The sequence below is a fragment of the Cebus imitator genome, unplaced genomic scaffold (assembly GCF_001604975.1).
Source record: "Cebus imitator isolate Cc_AM_T3 unplaced genomic scaffold, Cebus_imitator-1.0 Scaffold106, whole genome shotgun sequence".
In the NCBI taxonomy this organism is placed as follows: domain Eukaryota; kingdom Metazoa; phylum Chordata; class Mammalia; order Primates; family Cebidae; genus Cebus; species Cebus imitator.
Genome location: NW_016107421.1, coordinates 2,962,894 through 2,983,516, shown reverse-complemented (window position 1 = coordinate 2,983,516; position 20,623 = coordinate 2,962,894). Strand labels below are relative to the sequence as shown.

The window sequence follows — 20,623 nt, the reverse complement described above, 5'->3', positions numbered from 1 at the left end:
TTTGCTGTCCCCGCCTCCCCCACCTCTCCTGGAAAATCAGCTTCAACCCTCCTGACGGCTTTAATATTTCGAAACCGCTGGGGGCCTCAAGTGGGGAAGGGGGGCATGTGGAGGAGAAGGGGAAAGGTTTCCTTTGACAAAGGTCTAAGCATCAATCTGGTTAGGATAAAAACATAGCCATAGTTGCAAAAACCCAACAAAGACACACTTTAGAGACAAGAAGATATCTGTCATCCTAGAACAAAAATGTCACAACCAGGAGTTACAGAATAAAGTGACCACAGGACACAGAACTGGAGCAGATGGCTCCATGGAGATCCATGAAAGTCCGGAAGAGCATTTCTTCTGTCTGCCCCTTGCTGCCGTGAGAGTGGGATGCTGTCTGTTGCGGGGGTGTGGGTTTGTGAAGTCTAAGCCCTACGTCCACTACATCTACTCAAAGGCCATGTAAACCCTTTATTGTATTTGAAAAATTAATTCAAGAACACAATTTCTCTCCCCTCTTCCTTGCTTTTGGCATCACTATTATGACGAATTAATGATAGCATTCTGTGAAGTCAGCATCAGCCAAGCTTTTGAAAGGCATGTGCGCGCCTTTGTACGTGCGCGCTCCGTACAACAGAGGTAGACATCATTTCCCCATTTTAAAGACGAGGAAGCTGGGGTTTAGAGAGACAACTTCAGAAGGGTCTGAGATGGGAGAAGTGGGATTCTATTTAGTGATTTTGACACCAAAACCCTTGCTCTTGGCCATTATGTTTTCCTGCTCTCTACTTAAATGTGAAAATAACTGTGGAAGCTAATACAACTCTGCATTCTGTTACATGTGGATACAGCTTTAGCAAACCAGGCTGGCCAAACTCATGTCAGAAAATACCTGACATTTTACCCCCTTCTCTGGACATATACCTGAAATCAAAGTTGGGAAGATTCTCTCAAATGTGGCTTCTGGTAAATCCCCAGTAAATGACAACTTAAAATAGTTTAAGTTCCAGGCCAAAAGAATGGAAGCTGATAAAGGCCATGGACATCTTGAGAAGTGAGGGACCTTGAATAAGGAAAGAAAGGTTTAACCTGGCTTGAATAAATATCTTTTGGATTCTTTTTTTTTTTTTTCTGGAGTAGATCCTTAAGTAGTTTTTTCAAAACCCTTTAAGATGAAGATGTTGTATAGCCCTGCATGTCATCTAAAGATGTCTTTTTTTCTACCTTCATTTGATAAGCGGTATCTTTCCATAGGCTTCTAGGTTCAGAATTATTTGTCTTTAGGAGGGAATATTTCCATTACTTTAAGAATGCATGTTGCTCTTGAGAAGTCTACAGAGTTCTCCTTTTTTGTAGGTAACCTTGTTCTCCTCCTATTTTGGGTGCTTTTTAAGATTTTATTTTTGCAGAGCCTCCTCTCCCATCCAACTTGACACCTGATTATTCAGGTATCCTTACTTGCCTCTAGCATATTTTCTTCTGTTATATCTTTGACAACCAACATGTCTTTAGCCATGTTCTTTATAGTATTTAACTTATCTACTGAATTTTTTATTTTTGCAATCTTTATTTCTAAAACTCTTTCTCCTATAGTATTTTCACATATTCTCTTTATTTTTTTTGGGACAGGCCTCACCCTGTTGCCTAGGCTGGAGTATAGTGGCATGATCATGGCTCACTATAGCCTTGACCTCTTGGGCTCAAGCTATCCTCCCACCTCAGCCTTCCCAGACACTGGGACCACAGGCACTTGCCACTATGCCCGGCTAATTTTTACATTTTTTTGTAGAGACAGGGTTACACCATGTTGCCCAGGTTGGTCTGGAACTCCCGGGCTCTGGAAATCTGCCTGCCTCAGCCTCCCAAAGTGATGGGATTACAGGCGTGAGCCAACGTGCCTGGCGAAACACATGCTCACTGTTTGCTTCATTTTATGAGTATGATTAATAACTCACTTACTAAGTGTCACTCCTTTTCCTAAGATCAGTCATCCTTCATATTTTTATTGCTGGTTCCTACAAACATCTTTGTTGTCCATTATCTATGGATAAGAGCATGTGGGTTGATGAGGCAGATGTAGGGTTTTCTCTGCAGTCTTGGCCAACTCCTTCCTGAATGAGAAGGCTGACTGCGGGCTTTGAACAGGGGTATGGCCCATGCTGACTGGAGGGTTTCATTTTAGACCTACCGTGTGGGGGCTGTGGGCAGGCTGGCGCACTTCATTCCACCTGCACTCAGAGCTGCCTGGCCTCTCTCCATTCCTTTCCCGTCCCCTGTGATCGTGAGGATGTTTGAGTTTCACAATCATCTCTGTTTCCCTCTTTCGAGCACCAGCATCCACATCAAAAGGTTCTGCTCTCCCCAGGCAGGCTGCCTGTGCCGATGCATGCTCTCTTGGGGGTGTTGGTGGCAGGGGCAACACTGGCCAGCTCTCCTTTAGTCACAGAGCCTGCTGCTGTGCCCCAGCCCACTCCTGCACTCCACGACCACCACAGGAAGCCCAGAGCCAACCCATCACCACTGCTGCTCTCCGCTCTCATCAGTGCATGAGCCCCAGAGGATGGCTTGAGCCCAGCCATCAGCAGAGCACAAGGCAGCTGCTGACAGTGCATGTTTCTCCCAAGCCCACGACAAAAACTGACATGAAGATGACCACATTTCCAGAACTTCAAAGTGTGAAATGTAGTCACTATTTCAATACAGGCAAATTACCTCCCAAATGCGAGGAATACCCCACCCCCGACCCCTCCAGGTATTTTCTGTTCCGTTGCTCCACATGTCCCTTCAGCACTTAACACTCCTTACAGTGATCTTACTTGTGTGTTTAACTTTGGATTCCTCCACCCCCACGGGAGTGTGCGGCTCCTGGAGGGACAGTCTTGTCCCTCAACATCCCCCATATCCAGAGCATTAATCAAGGCTGGGCACACAGCAGACTCAATAACAGTGGCAAATGAATGGCCCAGGAGGTGAAGCAATACAGTCTCTGAACCAGTAAACTGCTGGGAGAAATTAAAAGTCAACACGGACACACAGGCATTCTACTATTTGAAATATGGAATGCATTATGACTGTGTGCTAGAGAATCAAGAGAAAGATCCAATAGCTATTCCAACCAACAAGAGTTCAGCAAGATAGCTGAATACAAAAAACACAAAAATTAGAAGCTTTCTTTTTTCTTTTTGAGATGGAGTCTCGCTCTGTTGCTCAGGCTGGAGTGCAGTGGTACGACCTTGGCTCACTGCAACCTCCGCCTCCCAGGTTGAAGTGATTCTCCTGCCTCAGCCTCCCGAGCAGCTGGGACTACAGGTACCCGCCACGACTCCCGGCTAATTTTTGTATTATTGGTAGAGACAGGGTTTCACCATGTTGGCCAGGCTGATCTGGAACTCCCGACCTTATGATCCCCCTGCCTTGACCTCCCAAAGTGCTGGGATTAAAGGCATGCGCCATGGTGTCAGGCCTGGAGCTTTCTTTTTTCTTACAAATTAGATGACATAATATACCCCACCCCTCTAAAAAAGATTAGCTTCACAATGCGCCAAAAATTACAAACTAACAGAACAGATTAACAAGACATGTCCAGCAACTAAATGGAAAAAAAAAATGCTGAACTTTCTCAAGCCTGTAATCCCAGCACTTTGGGAGGCTGAGGCGGGTGGATCACGAGGTCAAGAGATCGAGACCATCCTGGTCAACATGGTGAAACCCCGTCTCTACTAAAAATACAAAAAATTAGCTGGGCATGGTGGTGTGTGCCTGTAATCCCAGCTACTCAGGAGGCTGAGGCAGGAGAATTGCCTGAACCCAGGAGGCGGAGGTTGCGGTGAGCCGAGATCGCGCCATTGCACTCCAGCCTGGGTAACAAGAGCGAAACTCCGTCTCCAAAAAAAAAAAAAAAAAAGCTGAACTTTGCTGGAGGCTATAATGCAAATTTGAATAAATTGGGAAAGAATAGTGTCCCATGATAAGAAACTCAACATAGTAAAGATGTCACTTCCTCCATAATTAATAGCTTAAAAACAATGCCAATTAAAGCCATGATGGGATTATTTTTATTATTTTATTTATGTGCCTGTATCACAGCCTCAGGAGGACCCGATGTGATGTGCCCCAATGAGGGGATTATTTTTATCAGGGAAGAGGAGGTTTCAAGTTATTCTTTAGTTCATTTGAGAAAAACAAATGGGTAGCAGTAACCAAGAAAAACTGAAAGATAAAAGAGAAATATTTAACCGTGTTACAGTACCAGATAGAAACGATGGAAATCTAAGACTCTGTGGTAAATCTACATAAGGTAAGACCATGAAGGGATACCAGGTCTCGGAATACATCCAAGAGGCCAGAAACACAGCCCATGTGAGGAAATGACTGACCTTTGCAACAAAGGAGACATACAGAATTCACAGGGAAAGGAAAAAATTCAACAAAGAGAGAAAGGACAGTTGATTATTTATTTGAATAAAAAAATTCAATTAGATTTCTGCCACACACAATAGACCTAAACAAATTAAAGGTGGATTAGGGGCTAAATATACACATATACACGTATACACACACACACACATAAAGATATATATGCATATACATATATTCACACACACATATATACACATGTACATATGTTTTTAATGGAAGAAACTAATAAAACTAAAACTTAGAAGTATACATATATAAACTGTAACCTGGTTTTGAGATTATAAAAGGCTTTTAAAACAGTTTAAAGTAGAAATCACAACAGTAAAAGGTGATCTGATTATAAATAAAAAAAGAGGGAAAACCTCTCTGTGTAAAGATGACCATAAAATTTAAAAGACAAATAATAAACTGGGTAAATATCTGCAAAATATATTTATATCCTAAATATACAAAGAGTTCTTAGATATCAATAAGAAAAAGACAAAAACCTAGTGCAAAATGGGCAAAGGATACGCCTAAACAATCAATTACAACATAAGAAACTGTGAACTCTTCAATCTCACTACCATTTGAAGAAATCCAAATAAACAAAACATGAGGTATTTTTATGGCTCACCAGATTAGCATAAATTCTAAAAATAATATTAACAGCATTAGCAAGTGTGTGAGCTGAAATGGGCGACGGCTATGGATGGGAGAAGTTTTTATATAAAACCACTTAGAAGTTAACCTGGAAACGTGTATCAAGAGCCCTGCAAATGGTTATACCAACTGAATGAATCATTCCACCTATGGACAGTTACTCTAAAGCAATAATAAGTGTTATCCACAAAGATTTAGGTCCATACATATATCAGGTCTACGTGAATGGAAGTTACCAGAAGAGACGGCATAAAACGTTTAACTGATTCAATCACACTGAGATAAGAAAATGAATACACCAGTGAAAATAAAAGGAAAACCCTCCAGTTCACCCAGAACTGAGAGACAAAACATGAGTCAATAGTGAAGAATAAGGTTAAGTAGTGTATTAAATTTTTTGGCAAACAGGTCTTTAATACCTATTTTTAGCTAAAAGTCCATCTCTTAAATGTAGCCTCAATTTATTCAGATTGAATTTGCTGTGTCGGAATTTCTCAGGCGAGAGGACATTTTATGAATAATAACTTTAGACACAAGAAACTCAATTTTCAGAGTATAAAAACTCAAATCCCCAAATGCCTTAATTTCTTAAGCAAGAAAGAATGTATCACTTTACAGATTAATGTTCATGTTTAGAGGAGGTGAATGCAAATTAAAATTTCCCAAGATTTTAATGAAGCTGCTTCCTCTTACAGCAGTGCCTCTGCCCATGGCTTATTGTCATAGCCCAAGAATTAAGCTCAAAGGATTTGTGCGCTCTCGCTGCACACTGCTGATGACTTCACCTGCCTGTGTGGTCGGGGTGCCACCTCCCAGAGCACTGCGGGGACCAGGAGGCATTTTCTTCTTCCCAAAGTGGCACTGCCTTTGTGCTAAGGCCAGAACCCCACACTTCTGCATCCGTAGTTGGAATCAGAGGAGACGGAAAGTCAGCTAGGCCCCCGTGTGGGATTCACCTGTTTGAGGGCTGCCACCACGGAAAAGGGATTTCAATCTCGTCGCAACCCTCCCATTGCCCAACAGGGGGCTCTTAAAGAGAATGAAAACTGGGCAATGAAAACGCCTTCCAAGGACACAACTCACCCCCTCAAAGACAGAGGTCCGCGCCGTAGCTGACTCCGTGAGATATGGGACGGTTTATGGGGCTTTGTATCATCTACTTATAATCAAACGTTACCGTTTTCCTTAGGACAACAGCGGCATTTGGCTCCAATGAATGGGAGTCTCCAGATTAGGAAGATCAAAATCTGACTTTGACAGAGTCAACCCTTTATCACAGAATGTGTGCTCTTCCTCCACATCTGTGTGCCTGGCCAATTCCTATCCTTCATTCAAACTCAGCAGGTATCCCCTATTCCTTGAAGCCCGGCCCATCTCCCAGGGTGGAGCCAACCTCAGCATCTCTGGGTCTCCATGCCCCGCCCTTTACAACTGCCCTACTGAGGCCTGCAGCTTGGGGCAGGCTCGGTCTACTAACCTTTCTCGCCAGCAACAGAGGAGATTCTAGAGGGCAGGAATTGTGTCTCAGGCACACATCAGAAACTCCACGAATGGAAGCATTTAGCCACTCCATAATGTATAGAAAATTTAAAACACCATATTACAAGGACAAATTTTCATTTTAATTAATTTCTATTTATGCATTTCTTATCAATTTAAAACTTATAAAAATAAAACTCAATAAATGCTTACTGATTTAAATAACTAGATGACTAGCTGTGATGTGATGGGTCAGAAAAGGAGGTGGAAATAGAAGAATTCTAGAAGTCAGGGACTCCGTATCTACGGTGCACACAATTTCTGGCACGAAATAGGTGCTTGATATATATTCTGCTGGGGAATATATATATATGGGGTTTTTTTTTTTGAGATGGAGTCTCACTTTGTCACATAGGCTGGAGTGCAGTGGTGTGAAGTGGTGTGATCTTGGCTTACTGCAGCCTCTGCCTCCTGGTTTTAAGTGATTCCCCTGCCTTAGCCTCCTGAGTAGCTGGGATTACAGGCATGCACCACCACACTCAGCTAATTTTTGTATTTTTAGTAGAGATGGGGGTTTCCCCATGTTGGCCAGGCGGGTCTTGAACTCCTGACCTCAGGTGATTCACCCGCCTCGGCCTCCCAGAGTGCTGGGATTACAGGTGTGAGCCACTGTGCCTGGCCGACAGATACTTTTTGAATAAATAAATGAGTGTATGTAATGTACTAATGTAATAAAGCCTTCAGCTTTTTACTCACTACATATTTTTTTTTCTTACACTTGTGTCCTTCTTTTCTCTCTCCCCACCCCATAGTTGACAAAGCGCCCTAATAAGAAAAATCTCAGGGATGCCTGGAAGAAAGGTCAGCAGGTCACAGGAGCCCCTGCAAAATACTTTTCTCACTTTTTTGGAAGGCACTAAAGTCTCCCTTAGCATAAAGCCAATTTTTATTTTGATTAGAAAAAACAGCTTGTAGATTGACACCATCCTGGTCAACATGGTGAAACCCCGTCTCTACTAAAACTACAAAAAATTAGCTGGGCATGGTGGCGCGTGCCTGTAATCCCAGCTACTCAGGAGGCTGAGGCAGGAGAATTGCCTGAACCCAGGAGGCGGAGGTTGCGGTGAGCCGAGATCGCGCCATTGCACTCCAGCCTGGGTAACGAGCGAAACTCTGTCTCAAAAAAAAAAAAGAAACAACAGCTTGTGTTTGTATCCAGCTTTCTGAGCACCTTCACGTCATCTCCTCTGACACAGCACCCCCACAACACAGGCAGGCTGGGCAAGGGCACCCAGTGTGGTGGGAAGGAACCAGCTCAGTGACTGTCTTACACTGTGTGGGGGAGCCCAGGATGGAGGACCCAAATCTCAACTCCTCTGTATCATCTTGCTCTCACCAACCAGTGTCGTTCATGCCACAGAACCGGGCGGTCAGCACCATCCCTCTTGAAAAGCACTTAATGTTTCAGAAGAGGAAACTACAGCATTAAAGGCCAGAAACTCTAGCACAACAGAAATCTGTTTTTTGTTTTCTTTTTTTTTTTTGAGATGGAGTCTCACTCTGTCAGTCAAACTGGAGTGCAATGGCATGATCACGGGTCACTGCAACTTCTGCCTCCAGGGTTCAAGTGATTCTCCTGCCTCAGCCTCCCAAGTAGCTGGGATTACAGGTGCCCACCACCACGTCCAGCTAATTTTTGTGTTTTTTTTTTTTTTTTGAGATGGAGCCTCCCTTTGTCACTAGGCTGGAGTGCAGTGGTACAATCTCAACTCACTGCAACCTCCACCTCCTAGGTTCAAGAGATTCTCCTGCCTCAGCCTCCCAAGTAGCTGGGAATACAGACCTGTGCCACCATGCCCAGCTAATTTTTATATTTTTAGTAGAGACGGGGTTTCACCATGTTGGCCAGGATAGTGTTGATATCCTGACCTTGTGATCCACCCGCCTCGGCCTCCCAAAGTGCTGGGATTACAGGCCTGAACTACCACGCCCAGCCAATTTTTGTATTTTTAGTAGAGACGGGGTTTCACCAGGTTGGCAAGGCTGGTCTTGAACTCCTGAACTCAGGTGATCTGCCCGCCTCGGCCTCCCAAGGTGCTGGGATTATAGGTGCGAGCCACTGCGCTCGGCCAGAATTCTGTTTTAAGAAGACTGGATGTAGATGGGAGAGAGGAAAGAGACTTTCTGCTGGAGAAAATGCAAAATTCTTGAAGGGATACCCGTATGTTGAAGGAGCCTGAGTGTGTGTGTGGGAGGACTCGAGAGGATCGTCACCTTTTCTCTGACGAGCAGGCATGGGAAGGTTCAGGCCACAGAGCAATGATTTGCAAAAACGTAAATAAAATGAACAATGTCATTTTGAATGACTTGCAACTGGGAACAGAGGCCAGGAATTTCTAAACACATCAACATTTGAGAAAATACTAGCTTTCTCTGATCCTGATTGAAAAAAATTTTCTCCTTTAAAAGAGAATACAGAGAACTTAAGTCACATGAAAGAATGGCAGATGATAATTAAAATATAATAACATGAAGTTTGCATTTTATGTAGGTCAAACGGTTTCCTCTGAATCTTGCTCCAAATGGTTTTTCCACTTTCAGACACACAGTTATCAGAAATGAGTTAATCTTTGACACTTTAACATTAATTCGTATTTTTCAGAAGGCCCTTAGATACCCAGTTCACACGTGAAACTTCACTTCCCACCACGCAGCCCTGGGAAGGCCCAGACGCATGTTTTTGCAGCTGTGACTCAAAGCACCATTTGCTGGCTGGCATTTGTGGAACTGAAAGTTTAAAGGAAAAGATCAGCCACAGAAGCGATAAGGTTTCCAAACCTTAATCTGTAACGTGATAGTTACTGTCTCCGCTTAACCTAAGAGTCCAACATTGTCCTCAAGCCTGTATCACCTGTTGCTATTGAAGTGGATCTGTCAGTGCGTTTGCTGGAAGCTTACCTGAATTGGGTGAGATGTGTAAACTGCTCATGTCCTTGGACAGGCCATTGGTTTTAGGGCTGGAGATGGGAGCGCAGGCTGACGTGGCTCGGGGCGGCCTCTTCCCTGGGACTTTCACAGTGGTTCTCAGAAGGTCAATCTCCTTACCGTGAACATTCTGCATGTAATCCTGTTCAAAATGTTAAAGAGCCAAGAGAGATTTTAAAAAAGACCTTTTACAATCTAGAACGAAAGGGTCTATCAGATGTCATGAATTACAACCCTATGACCCTTCCACTGTGGAGAGCACTTTTAAAATGATGAGATTTTTATCTGTAGAGTACCAGTAACATCATCATTAGATTTAAATCAGAGTTTTGCTTCTGTTCCCGAACTAACCCAGGAACTAGAGATATAAGGGGAGACACCGCAGATGCCTCCTTCAAGGGGCATTAGGAAATAGGTCTACACATAAAATTCTATTTTTTGAATTCCTGCTTATCAGAGGGCACATCAGGAACCTGGGCTTCTCCTATAAATTCCAAGTAAAATTCCATGGAGTAGGAAACCATTCTTTAATAACCTTTCTGTCTCAGATGGGAAAACTATTAAAATGTAGATAAGACTGAAGCTGTCTGGTGAAAAATCAGCTGAAAACTGGAAGTAAAAAGGTCAAGTGTTTTGCTAAGAACTAGGAAGATGTCTGAGGGGTGAGTATTCTGGCATCGAAAAAAATATGGCGCTCAGGGATGGATAGCATCAAAAGCTGGATGTTAGAAAAAGAAGGTGGCTTTCTAGGCCTTGGAAGCAAATGACCAGCAGCGATCAGGGAACTACAGGGCAGCCTGGGTGGACAGTGGCTGTTCTCTGGCAGCTCACTTGAGTCACTGCGGAGTCAAACAGTACCTGGGAACCGGCTGATGAGCAGGGAAGCAGGAGGGGGACAAGAACTGAGAGCCAGGGGAGGGGCCTGCTGGCCAGTGAGTTACCAGTCCCTTAGTAAATCATCATCATCATCATCACTGATTATTATTTATGGTAATGAGAATCCTTGTCTGTAAAACACAGTATCTTAAGCACTCTGGACAAGTATTAATCAATATCACACGTTAAGAAAGAATATACACCCAGCCCTCTGTAACAATACAACAATTTAAAAAATACAAATAAGAAAATAGTGCATATACATTGCATGAGGTGAGTAATCTAGGGATGACTTAAGGTATACGGGAGAATGTGTGAGGGTTATATGTAAATACTATGCTGTACCATATAAAGAACTTGAACATCTGAGGATCTCGGTATTCTGGAGGGTCCTGGAGCCGATACCCCATGAACACACAGATATGACTGTATTTGAATAACAGTCTTGGAATAACTCTTGGAATAACAACATTTCAAGTGTTTTAATACTATGCAGGAAGTGGGAATAAATATGTTCTTTCCTTGGCAGCATCTTGGTGAATCCCCTTTAGATTTGAAGACCAATAAATTTGTCTTTGTTATAAGTGATTAAGCTCAGGTGAACATAATTCCATTTCATGTAATAACTTTTTTAGAGATGGGGTCTTGCTAGGTTGCCCAGGCTGGTGTCCAACTCCTAGCCTCAAGTGACCCTACTACCTGAGCCACCCAAAGTACTCGGGTTACTGGCATAAGCCACCAAGCTCAGCCAACGTAATTTTAGAAGAACTGCCAAACAAACCCACGTGCTGGATGCAAGGGATGGAGCCAGGGTGGGGAAGTGGGCTGCTGTCTTTTAACTGCTGAATGGCAGTTACCTGATGTTAACTACAGCGAGTGCTAAGTTTCTCTTCAAAGAACTGGTATGTCAGTATGTTCAGTTTCCTTGTTCTTTGTTCTCCATTTTAAAGTTTAACTTCCTCGTTCTCTTCCTCTCCTTGCCCGTTGTTTCAGTAAACAAACTTCCTGCCAACTCTTCCCGCCAATTCTGATCAGTAGTTGACATCTGTCCCCTAGCTACCTGCACCTATTCCTCTCACCAAAACCACACGTCCCCCTGTGCCTCTCCCTCTTGACCCACATATTTAGAGTCTGGACTCATCCTGGTCACCTGCTCCATCCTGAGTCACCCCAGGTCACCTACTCTGACCTGAGTCACCTATAGTCCACCTGTTCCATAACTCTCTTTCCCACCGAAACTGCTCACCACGCCACTCTCGCTCCTACTCCTGCTCTCTTTAAAATAGCCAGACTGAATTAGCTTAGACTGTGTGGTCCAACCCTAGCCAACAGGGGAACAACACAGCAGTAGTGGCTACCTGCGTCAGGGATAAGCACCCCTTCCTCTCCCTTGTTCAGGTGTGCACTTGCCACTGCTCCATCCGTGAGATGCACACTTCTATAGAGGTGAATTGCCTTGCTGAAAAAATTTGTGTTCAAGTGCTATTTCTTCTGCAGCACCGAAAATTTGTTTCTAACACCTGATGCAGAGAGACAGCTGGATAAAGTTCTAAAATCGATGTGCAAGCATTGGAAGCCTCTGTCTCAGGGACAAGGAAACTTGGCCAAGTATATTGAGGGAGCTGCTGGGACAGGGAGAGTGGCAAGGAGGCCAAAGCAAGATCCCAGTGGCTTCCGAAAAACAGGCTGTCCATCTTTTTTTTTTTTTTTTTTTTTAAAGACAGAGTCTCACTCTATCACCCAGGCTGTAGTGCAGCGGTGTGATCTTGGCTCACTGCAACCTCCACCTCCTGGGTTCAAGTGATTCTCCTGCCTCAGCCTCCCGAGTAGCTGGGATTACAAGTGAACAGTCTACTTTTAATTGCCTGACACCATCCACACTCCAGCAGGTGAAGGGGTCACAGGTTTATCAAGTAAGATGTCTACTGATAGAAGAAATGGCACAACAAAAACCACAGAGCATACAATTTCAGTTCAGCGCAGAGGAATGAAACTGAGGGTCCTCAGGGCAGAGGATGAGAAGAGCTGCTCTCTCCCTGACCAACCATGGGAAGGTGGGTGAGCCTGAGTGTCACAGCACAGACCTCCCCCTAACTAAAGTGACTTAGAGGGTGCCACATGGAGTCAAACCAGGCTCAAGGGAACAGCATGCAGGAATTCTCAACAGGAAGAAGGGCAGGAGGAGAAACTATTACATGAGGGCACAAGCACATTGGTTGGGGACATTCTGGGAGAGAAATACAGAACCCTGGCAGGTTCCCCTACACCAGCCACAGAGGGACAAGATGCTTCAGGGTCCCTGGTGACCCCTGAGGACAGACCTCTTGGTGTAGACAGAAAGCTCAAAACACCAAGGTCAGAACCAGGAGGAAGAACAATGGGCTGAAAGCCACTGGAGAAAGGATCAGAAACTGTGCCACAGTGGGGCCAATTCAGAGGCAGGGGCAAGGCTGGGCAAGGCTGGGCACTGACCAGCAGAGGACAGACAGTCCATCCAGAGAGAAAACCGGGGCACGCATGCATCTCACATCAGCCCAGAGGCCAGGAGCAGAGATGCCAGGCCATCTGAGGCTGGTGACTGGCCATTTCATCTTACACGGTGGCTCAGAGAGGATGGCCTGACTCTCAGGGTAGGCTGGCTGGAGTCAACCACGGACTCCTTGAAGGAAAGCTGCCACGGTGGGTTTAGGGTACTGGAAGGCGGTATCTGGGCTGGGAACTGCAAATCTGAATTCACCAGCCCCCGAAAGAAGACTCCACTTGGAAGTTGAGATGCTGGACTCTACAAATCATAATCAACTTTGAGAGGATGCAGACAAAGGTAGAAAGTTATTATTGAGTTAATTAACTATATTAAACTAGATGGAAGGAAACGTAGAAATGGAAGATACACAGGAACTCTCAGGACTGTGCTATGTTGAGGATGACAAATGAAGCACATCAGGCTGGGCGCAGTGGCTCATGCCTGTAATCCCAGCACTTTGGGAGGCCAAGGTGGGCGGATCACTTGAGGTCAGGATATCGAGACCAGCCTGACCAACATGGTGAAACGCCGTCTCTACCAAAAATACAAAATTAGCCAGGCATGGCTGCACACACCTGTAATCCCAGATACTTGGGAGGCTAAGGCAGGAGAATTGCTTGAACCTGGGAGGTGGAGGTTTCAGTGAGCTGAGATGGTGCAATTACATTCCAGCCTGGGTTACAAGAGCAAAACTCCATCTCAAAAAGCAAAGCAAAGCAAAGCAAGGCAAGGCAAAGCAAAGCAAAGCAAAGCAAAGTACAGCACATCATAGAGGTCTTTGGTTTGTGTTCGTCATGTCTTAAAAAGGGTTTGTCTCAAGCATCGTTAATTTACTTCCATTAATATCCACTGAAAATATGCAAACCCAAGTTTCCAAACCAAAGTTAATGCTTGTAAATAATGAATTCCTTCTTGCACAGTTACTCCTTTAAAAATATCAACTTGCTATAACTTTCTTCCTTAATGCCAATTCTTAACAAATTAAAATACAATAACAGGAGTGTAATTGAGCATTTATTGCTTATGGGCTCTAAAATGAGGCTAATCAGATAGTGACTAAGCCTCAGCATGGGCTCTTTTAATAGGCATGTTTTAACATACAATAACCAGGATATTTTATTCAAAATTATTATAGAAATGTACCAAGTGTCTGCTCTCCAGATTCGAATGTAGCAAGGGAAGACATTTATCTTTGGCTCAGCATGGGCCAGGGGATTTGTTTTGTTGCCTGAGTTAGGAGATGCAACCTCAGAAGAACAAGCTCTAAAAAAAAGTTGTAAAGTATCCGTTCATATCCTTCGCCCACTTTTGAATGGGCTTGTTAGTTTTTTTCTTGTAAATCTGAAACCATCATTCTCAGCAAACTGACAGAAGAGCAGAAGATCAAACACCGCATGTTCTCACTCATAGGTGGGTGTTGAACAATGAGAACACATGGACACAGGGAGGGGAGCACTACACACTGGGGTCAGTTGGGGGGAAATAGGGGAGGGATGGTGGGGGGTGGGGAGCTGGGGAGAGGAAGAGATAGCAAGGGGAGAGAGGCCAGATGTAGGTGATGGGGAGGAAGGCAGCAAATCACACTGCCACGTGTGTACCTATGCAACAATCTTGCATGTTCTTCACATGTACACCAAAACCTAAAATGCAATAAAATAAATAAATGGGGGGGAAAAAAAGTTGGCACAAAAAATAGTCAATTCTTATATTTCAAGGTACTACACATTTCAAAAAACTTTACAAAATACATTTCCTAGTTAATAAAAGCCCTCCAAACTCAATGCTTTACATACAGGTGGCAGGTAAAGACACATGTGTCTGTGGCTTCTAGTTCCTCCCAAGAGAAATGACACTGAGCTTTCTGGTTTTGAAAGAACTCACCCTTTTCACCTCTCCCCAGCTTGGCACTTGAGGAATTAAAGCTACAACCACTAAACAGTGTCTTTCTTAGAAGCCAAGGGGCTGTGCAGACCCTTCACGGGTCTGAGTAGGGACCTGGGTAAAATTAGGACACGAAGCTTGATTTTTGATATGCACATGTTACAGATACTACCCTTCTCCATGTTCCTTGTTGAAAATACTGATCGAAGATAAAAGAAGAAAAACCCTTTAACAAGGCGTGAGGGTAATTCAAAGCCAAGTACTTTTAAACAGCACTTAACAAGTCCCTGGGGCCCACTCAAGAGCCAGGCACCCCAGAGGTGCCATCTCCTGCCCCTCAACAGCTTGAAAAAGTAGTAATTGCAAACCTATTTGCATTTTTCTTCTCAAGTTGTCCATGATCATCATGCGGCTGATTTTTTCCAAGCAGGCGCCCGAGCAAAGGGACCTGTTTGCGAACCCGCCAATGGCTTGGTAACTGCGCCTCGCTGTCCCCCTGCAACCCTGCTCCGGCACCTTTGCCATCCCTTGTTTTTTACATTTCGCTCCTAATTATGTTGCATCTATTGCCGTACACTTAATTAGCTGCATTAATGTGATTTCTTTTCACATAGTCAAGCAATTAAGAGCTATGATTGAGTTTCATTCAATTAGCCTCAACAAACATGCTAATTGATGTCCCAGATGCAAATGAGGTGCAATGAGAGAAACCTGCTAGCAATTGAGAGCCGTGTCAGAGACCCACAGCTTTCAGCTTGCTGACAGCAGCACAGCTTAACGTGGCGCCCGCCTTCTGTGGGGCTGCCTTTGGAGAAGGACGCGGAGTCATTAGTGCCTCGGCGTACCAGATCGCTCCTGATACAGAGAATTAATTGAATCGCTGCTGTAACATGTTGCCCCAGAATTTCACAGTTATGTGTTCCCAGGACCGAGAGGTTACCAAAGAGTAACACTTGGCTCCATCAAGGAGGGTGGTACAAAGTCCTCATCAAAACACCGTATTAGGCTACTTAAAAATATATAAGAATTCTTCCCAAAACTACAAAGGGAAAGGTGTGTACATCTTGTCTTGGCCATCCTAGAGCCCACTATGTGCCTGATGGCCTCTCCTGTCCTCAGTAAATGGTGAGTTCATCTTAGTCAGCTCTGGGGCATTTGGCACTTGAAGTTAAGCTCAAAATACAGCAATCCATCAACAGTCCCTAAAAATACCCTTACTATATTGATTCTCACTGCCTCGCATCCGGACCTTACCTTTGGCTGTCTGGTGAAAGATGGTTTGCTGATGTGTTCACAGGGGTACTAAAAGCAGTTAACAAGATCTTAAAGCTAAACCGAAATGCATAAACTGCATGATTGGCATCTCAACATCAGATGAGAAAAAAAGGACGCGGCGTTGAAAATCTGACAGTGTTTAGGCTCCACTCTCTTCAAGGACAGATGACGGAATCAGCATACTCCATTTTTACGTATGCTTTTAAAAACTATTAAGACTTTTAATTTACATAGTTACATGATGGAAAAAATAATGGAAATCTTTGTTCCAATTAGGTTTCTCCATTAAGTTCTAGTCTATAACTACATGTAAGTTGATAAATATAATATTTTATATTAATATATAATACCGAAGAGATAGATAACTCTTCAGACACACTGAAATTTGCCATGGTTTTTTCAACGTGGCCAATCTAATCAAATTTTTCCTGTTTGCATAATCTATTTTAGCAATCTTCAAAGTATGGTCCTTGATACTCTATTAAGAAGTTTTCCAATTCAGTAAGATTTTCAAAACAATTCAGAAACAGCACTTGCCTTTTTATTGCCGTGTTGAAATCCGTTTTCATGGTGTAAACATGATGGTGATTAACATGAATCAAAGTAGTCGCCCCAAACTGTACTAATCATTATATTATTCACCGGCATGTTCTTTAAGCACTATCAAAAACAGTTTCACTTACAGATGTTCTTAAATACACTTAAAAAATGCGTGACTGCTTTTTAAACATTCTAACCTTTGAGAGCATGTTTTCTCAATTTCTGAGCTATGCCATGGAAAGCATGTGTAAAGCATTTTTGCTGGGTACTGAAGGGTGATGGCTGTCTTGCAGAAAGGCACTTCTGTAACTGAGTTGCAAGCTGAACTAGCCACTTTTATAGTAGGACAAAATTTTTACCTGAAAGACTGACTATGCCAGGCAGAGGCTGACCATGGTTTCAGTTTTATGTATGTGGCAAACTTGTATCTCTCACTACGATACCTTCCAAAGCCTTAGCAACTTTTCTGACAAGATTGGCGGTGACGTGAATGAATTTTTTTTACGTTATATCATGAAAACTGTCACTATTTAGAAATCTGCATACTTCATTTCAAAAATACTGTTTTTCTTGAAACGACAGGATTATGACCTCACGGGCATGGATGCATACGGATATGCCTGCGTGGGTAAAACACACATAAAAGATCATTCAAAGTGCAGGTCAGTTGGATGGATTTTAAGGTAGCAGAGAAGGAAAAAAAAATTAGTGATTTCACATTGCACCACTAAGCTTTAAGAATCTCACAGGTTGAGTTTTGGTGAAGTACGCAAGAGGAACATCCACAATGATCTGGAATGATGACTGAAATCCTCTGCCCTCTTCCAATCACACATCTGTACACTGTGATTTTCTTCAAAGACTAACCAAATCACCCTATCACGACAGGTGGAAGCAAATACGAGAATCCAGCTCTCATACAAAACTGGGTACCAAAGAGACCGAAAAAAGCATGAAACAATGCAACCCTTCTCATGAATTTTTATTTTGAAAATTATATTTTTCTCAAAAATATTATTTATATTAACATATAATGGGTGGTTTATTATTGTTATTTGAAATGGATTTACATATTTAAAATTTTTCTCAGTTTGCTTTTCTAACATGATGAATATCAATAGAAAAAAATCCATATAAACAAAAGCTCTTTGGGGTCCCTCTGTAATTTTTATTTTTTATTTGTTTTGAGAAGAAGTCTCATCTTGTTGCCCAGGCTGGAGTACAGTGGTGTGATCTCAGCTCACTTCAATTTCTGCCACCCGAGTTCAAGTGATTCTCCTGTGTCAGCCTCCAGAGTAGCTGGCATTATAGGCATATTTCACTACATTCAGCTAACATTTATATTTTTAGTAGAGATGCGGTTTCATCAAGTTGTCTACACTGGTCTCCAACTTCTGAATTCAGGTGACCCACCCACCTTGGCCTCCAAAATGCTGGGCTTTACAGGCGTGAGCCACCAAGCCCAGCCCGTAATTTTTAAAAAGATAAAGGAGTCCTGAGCCCAAAGTCTTGAGAACTGCTAGTCTAGCTGCATGTCTGAAAACCAACTGGCTCCCTATGTATGCTTCTATGTACACAACTGGGGGAGTAGCAAGGGAACCGGACCTTGGGAAGAAGGTATTGTACATGTGTTTACAAGTGTTTGCTCCTCCTCCTGGAGAAAGAGGATGACTCATTATTCCCTCTTTTCACTGCACTTCATGAATATCCAGGGTCAAAAGGAAGCAGCAATTTATTAAGTTCTATTTTTAAAGAGCCATTCAAAAAAGAAAAAAAAAAGGTACGTAAGAGAAGCCACTTATAAACTTGTAAAGTTCACTGCTCTTCTGTTTAATATTAAATGCTAACCCATTTAATATTATGTTAAAAGGAAGCTAATCTCTAAAGGCATATATAGGACCACCCATTCAAAAAGATCAAGCAAATGTTCAAGTCGCACATTTATGAATCATAAACAATAGCCTCGTCCATAGTGACAGGTGCAGACCGAAGTCATGCTCTTAAAAATACAGTGAGAATATTGCAGAACTATGGAAAATCTTCTGGCACATCCCTTCAGATCACAGAACTCAAAGAAGACAATTTCTCTTCTCTCCAAAGGATCACAGTCACAAAAGCAAGGTAGGAGGCAGCTTCAAAGGGGACAAATCCCACGAGAAATAATTTTGTTTCCCAAGACAGCCAACAGCGATCCAGTGTTTCACTTCCAGAACTGCCTTCCTAAAGCCTACCTGACCCATGCTTGTAAGTGCATGAGAGTGACCAGCAGCCATGGCAGGAAGCAGGCACCTGGCCGATCAGATGTCTAGCACTGACAGAGGCAAACGGCTCAGGCTCATGGAATTCACCGGTCTTACCATGTTTCACATCATCCTGAAGCAGCTGGGTTGACAGAAATGTGAAATGGCCTTTTGAAGTCACAATTTCAACACCAACTCAGTGACAATACTTTGCAGGGCTGGGGCAAAGTTCTCCAGAAGGCCATGCATGCTCTGAATCAGCGTCCAGTACATGGTACTGTTTCTTCCATTGCCAGGATTCACAGGTCCCGGAATCGAGGGGCAGAAATGGAAGTGGTACCACTCGCCATCACCCATAGTGACCCACTAGCAAAATTTTTGCCTCAGTTCCCACAACATTACGTTCTGCTGGCTGGGGGATGGGGGGGGGCGCGGATTTTAGTTCCAGAGGGAGGAATGCTGCCACCAAGAGACACAACAGTAATTCCATTAAACTGGAAGACTCACCCGGCCACCTTGGGCTCCTCCTACCTCAAAGTCAACAGGCTAAGGAGGAAGCTACGGCATTGGCTGGAGTGACTGACCTGGACTATCAAGATGAAATCAGCCTACCTCAGTCTACCACTCCATCATGGAGGTAAGCAAGGGTAGGTGTGGAATATTCTTTACTTAGTAAATGCTTTATTGCTTCTGGGTCATTACCTCTTCCACATGGTGAAAGAGGAGGCTGGTGAGGCCTTGTTGGGGACCAGTGGTGGCAGCTCCACGTACAATGGAGAGTCTCTCCGCCGACGGCAAAAGCAAACCTCTCTGGTCCATGTGCTGCAGAGGCCAGCATCCAACATGCATGACTCAAGTCTACCAGTCCAAAGGGATAAGTCATTCCAACAGAAGTCAAAAAGCAGAAAATTCCACATCGAATTACAAATACACCTTTTGCTTCTTGATTGTATCTGTCTTGACTGATCTACTACATTGAGGTTTTCACTGGAAGAAAGATTTTTCTCATTCTGGGTTAAATCAAGTATTACCCAGTTGTAAGCCATGCATGCTCAAACCTAGCCTGTACAATGGATGCCTCAGGTAAGACGACAGCTGCCTGTCTCTTCACAATCGCTGGAGACCTCCCACTACAACAGACTCCAAGGAGCCAACACCATTCCTTTGCTGTCCTAGTATTTTAATATTTTAGTATGACTTGAAACAACTGGATCAATAATCAGATCCTAGAAATTTTGAGTTATATGAAAATGTTCACCATGGTGATATTACCTGTCTGGGTCTCTTTAAAACTTCAGATTTCTTTGGATGAATTTGCTAACACATGCAGCACTAAAACAAACAGTAGAGTTTTGTTTGGTTGTTTAGACAAAGTTTTGCTCACTGCCCAGGCTGGAGTACAATGGCACGATATCGGCTCACTGCAACCTCCACCTCCCAGGTTTAAGTGATTCTCCTGTCTCTGCCTCCCAAGTAGCTGGGATTACAGGCGCGTACCACCACGCCCAGCTAATTTTTGTATTTTTAGTAGAGACAGGGTTTCACCACGTTGACCAGGCTGGTCTCGAATGCCTGACTGCAAGTGATCTGCCCGCCCGGGCCTCTCACAGTGCTGGGATTACAGGCGTGAGCCACCGCGCCTGGCCAAACATAGAGTTTTAAGATATCAGAGCAGGCCGGGCGCGGTGGCTCAAGCCTGTAATCCCAGCACTTTGGGAGGCCGAGGCGGGTGGATCACGAGGTCAAGAGATCAAGACCATCCTGGTCAACATGGTGA

The 20,623-nt window shown here is 43.6% G+C and overlaps 1 protein-coding gene across 12 annotated transcripts in view; it reads right to left on the bottom strand.

Moving 5' to 3' along the window:
• AGAP1 (ArfGAP with GTPase domain, ankyrin repeat and PH domain 1) overlaps positions 1-20,623 on the bottom strand; it is a 617,831-nt gene that overhangs the window by 202,889 nt on the left and 394,319 nt on the right. For all 12 annotated transcript variants that reach the window (XM_017537728.2, XM_037741753.1, XM_037741754.1 and 9 more), the window contains one exon: positions 9,484-9,652. In XM_017537728.2, the coding sequence (XP_017393217.1) occupies positions 9,484-9,652 (169 nt within the window). The remainder of the gene's footprint in view (positions 1-9,483; positions 9,653-20,623) is intronic.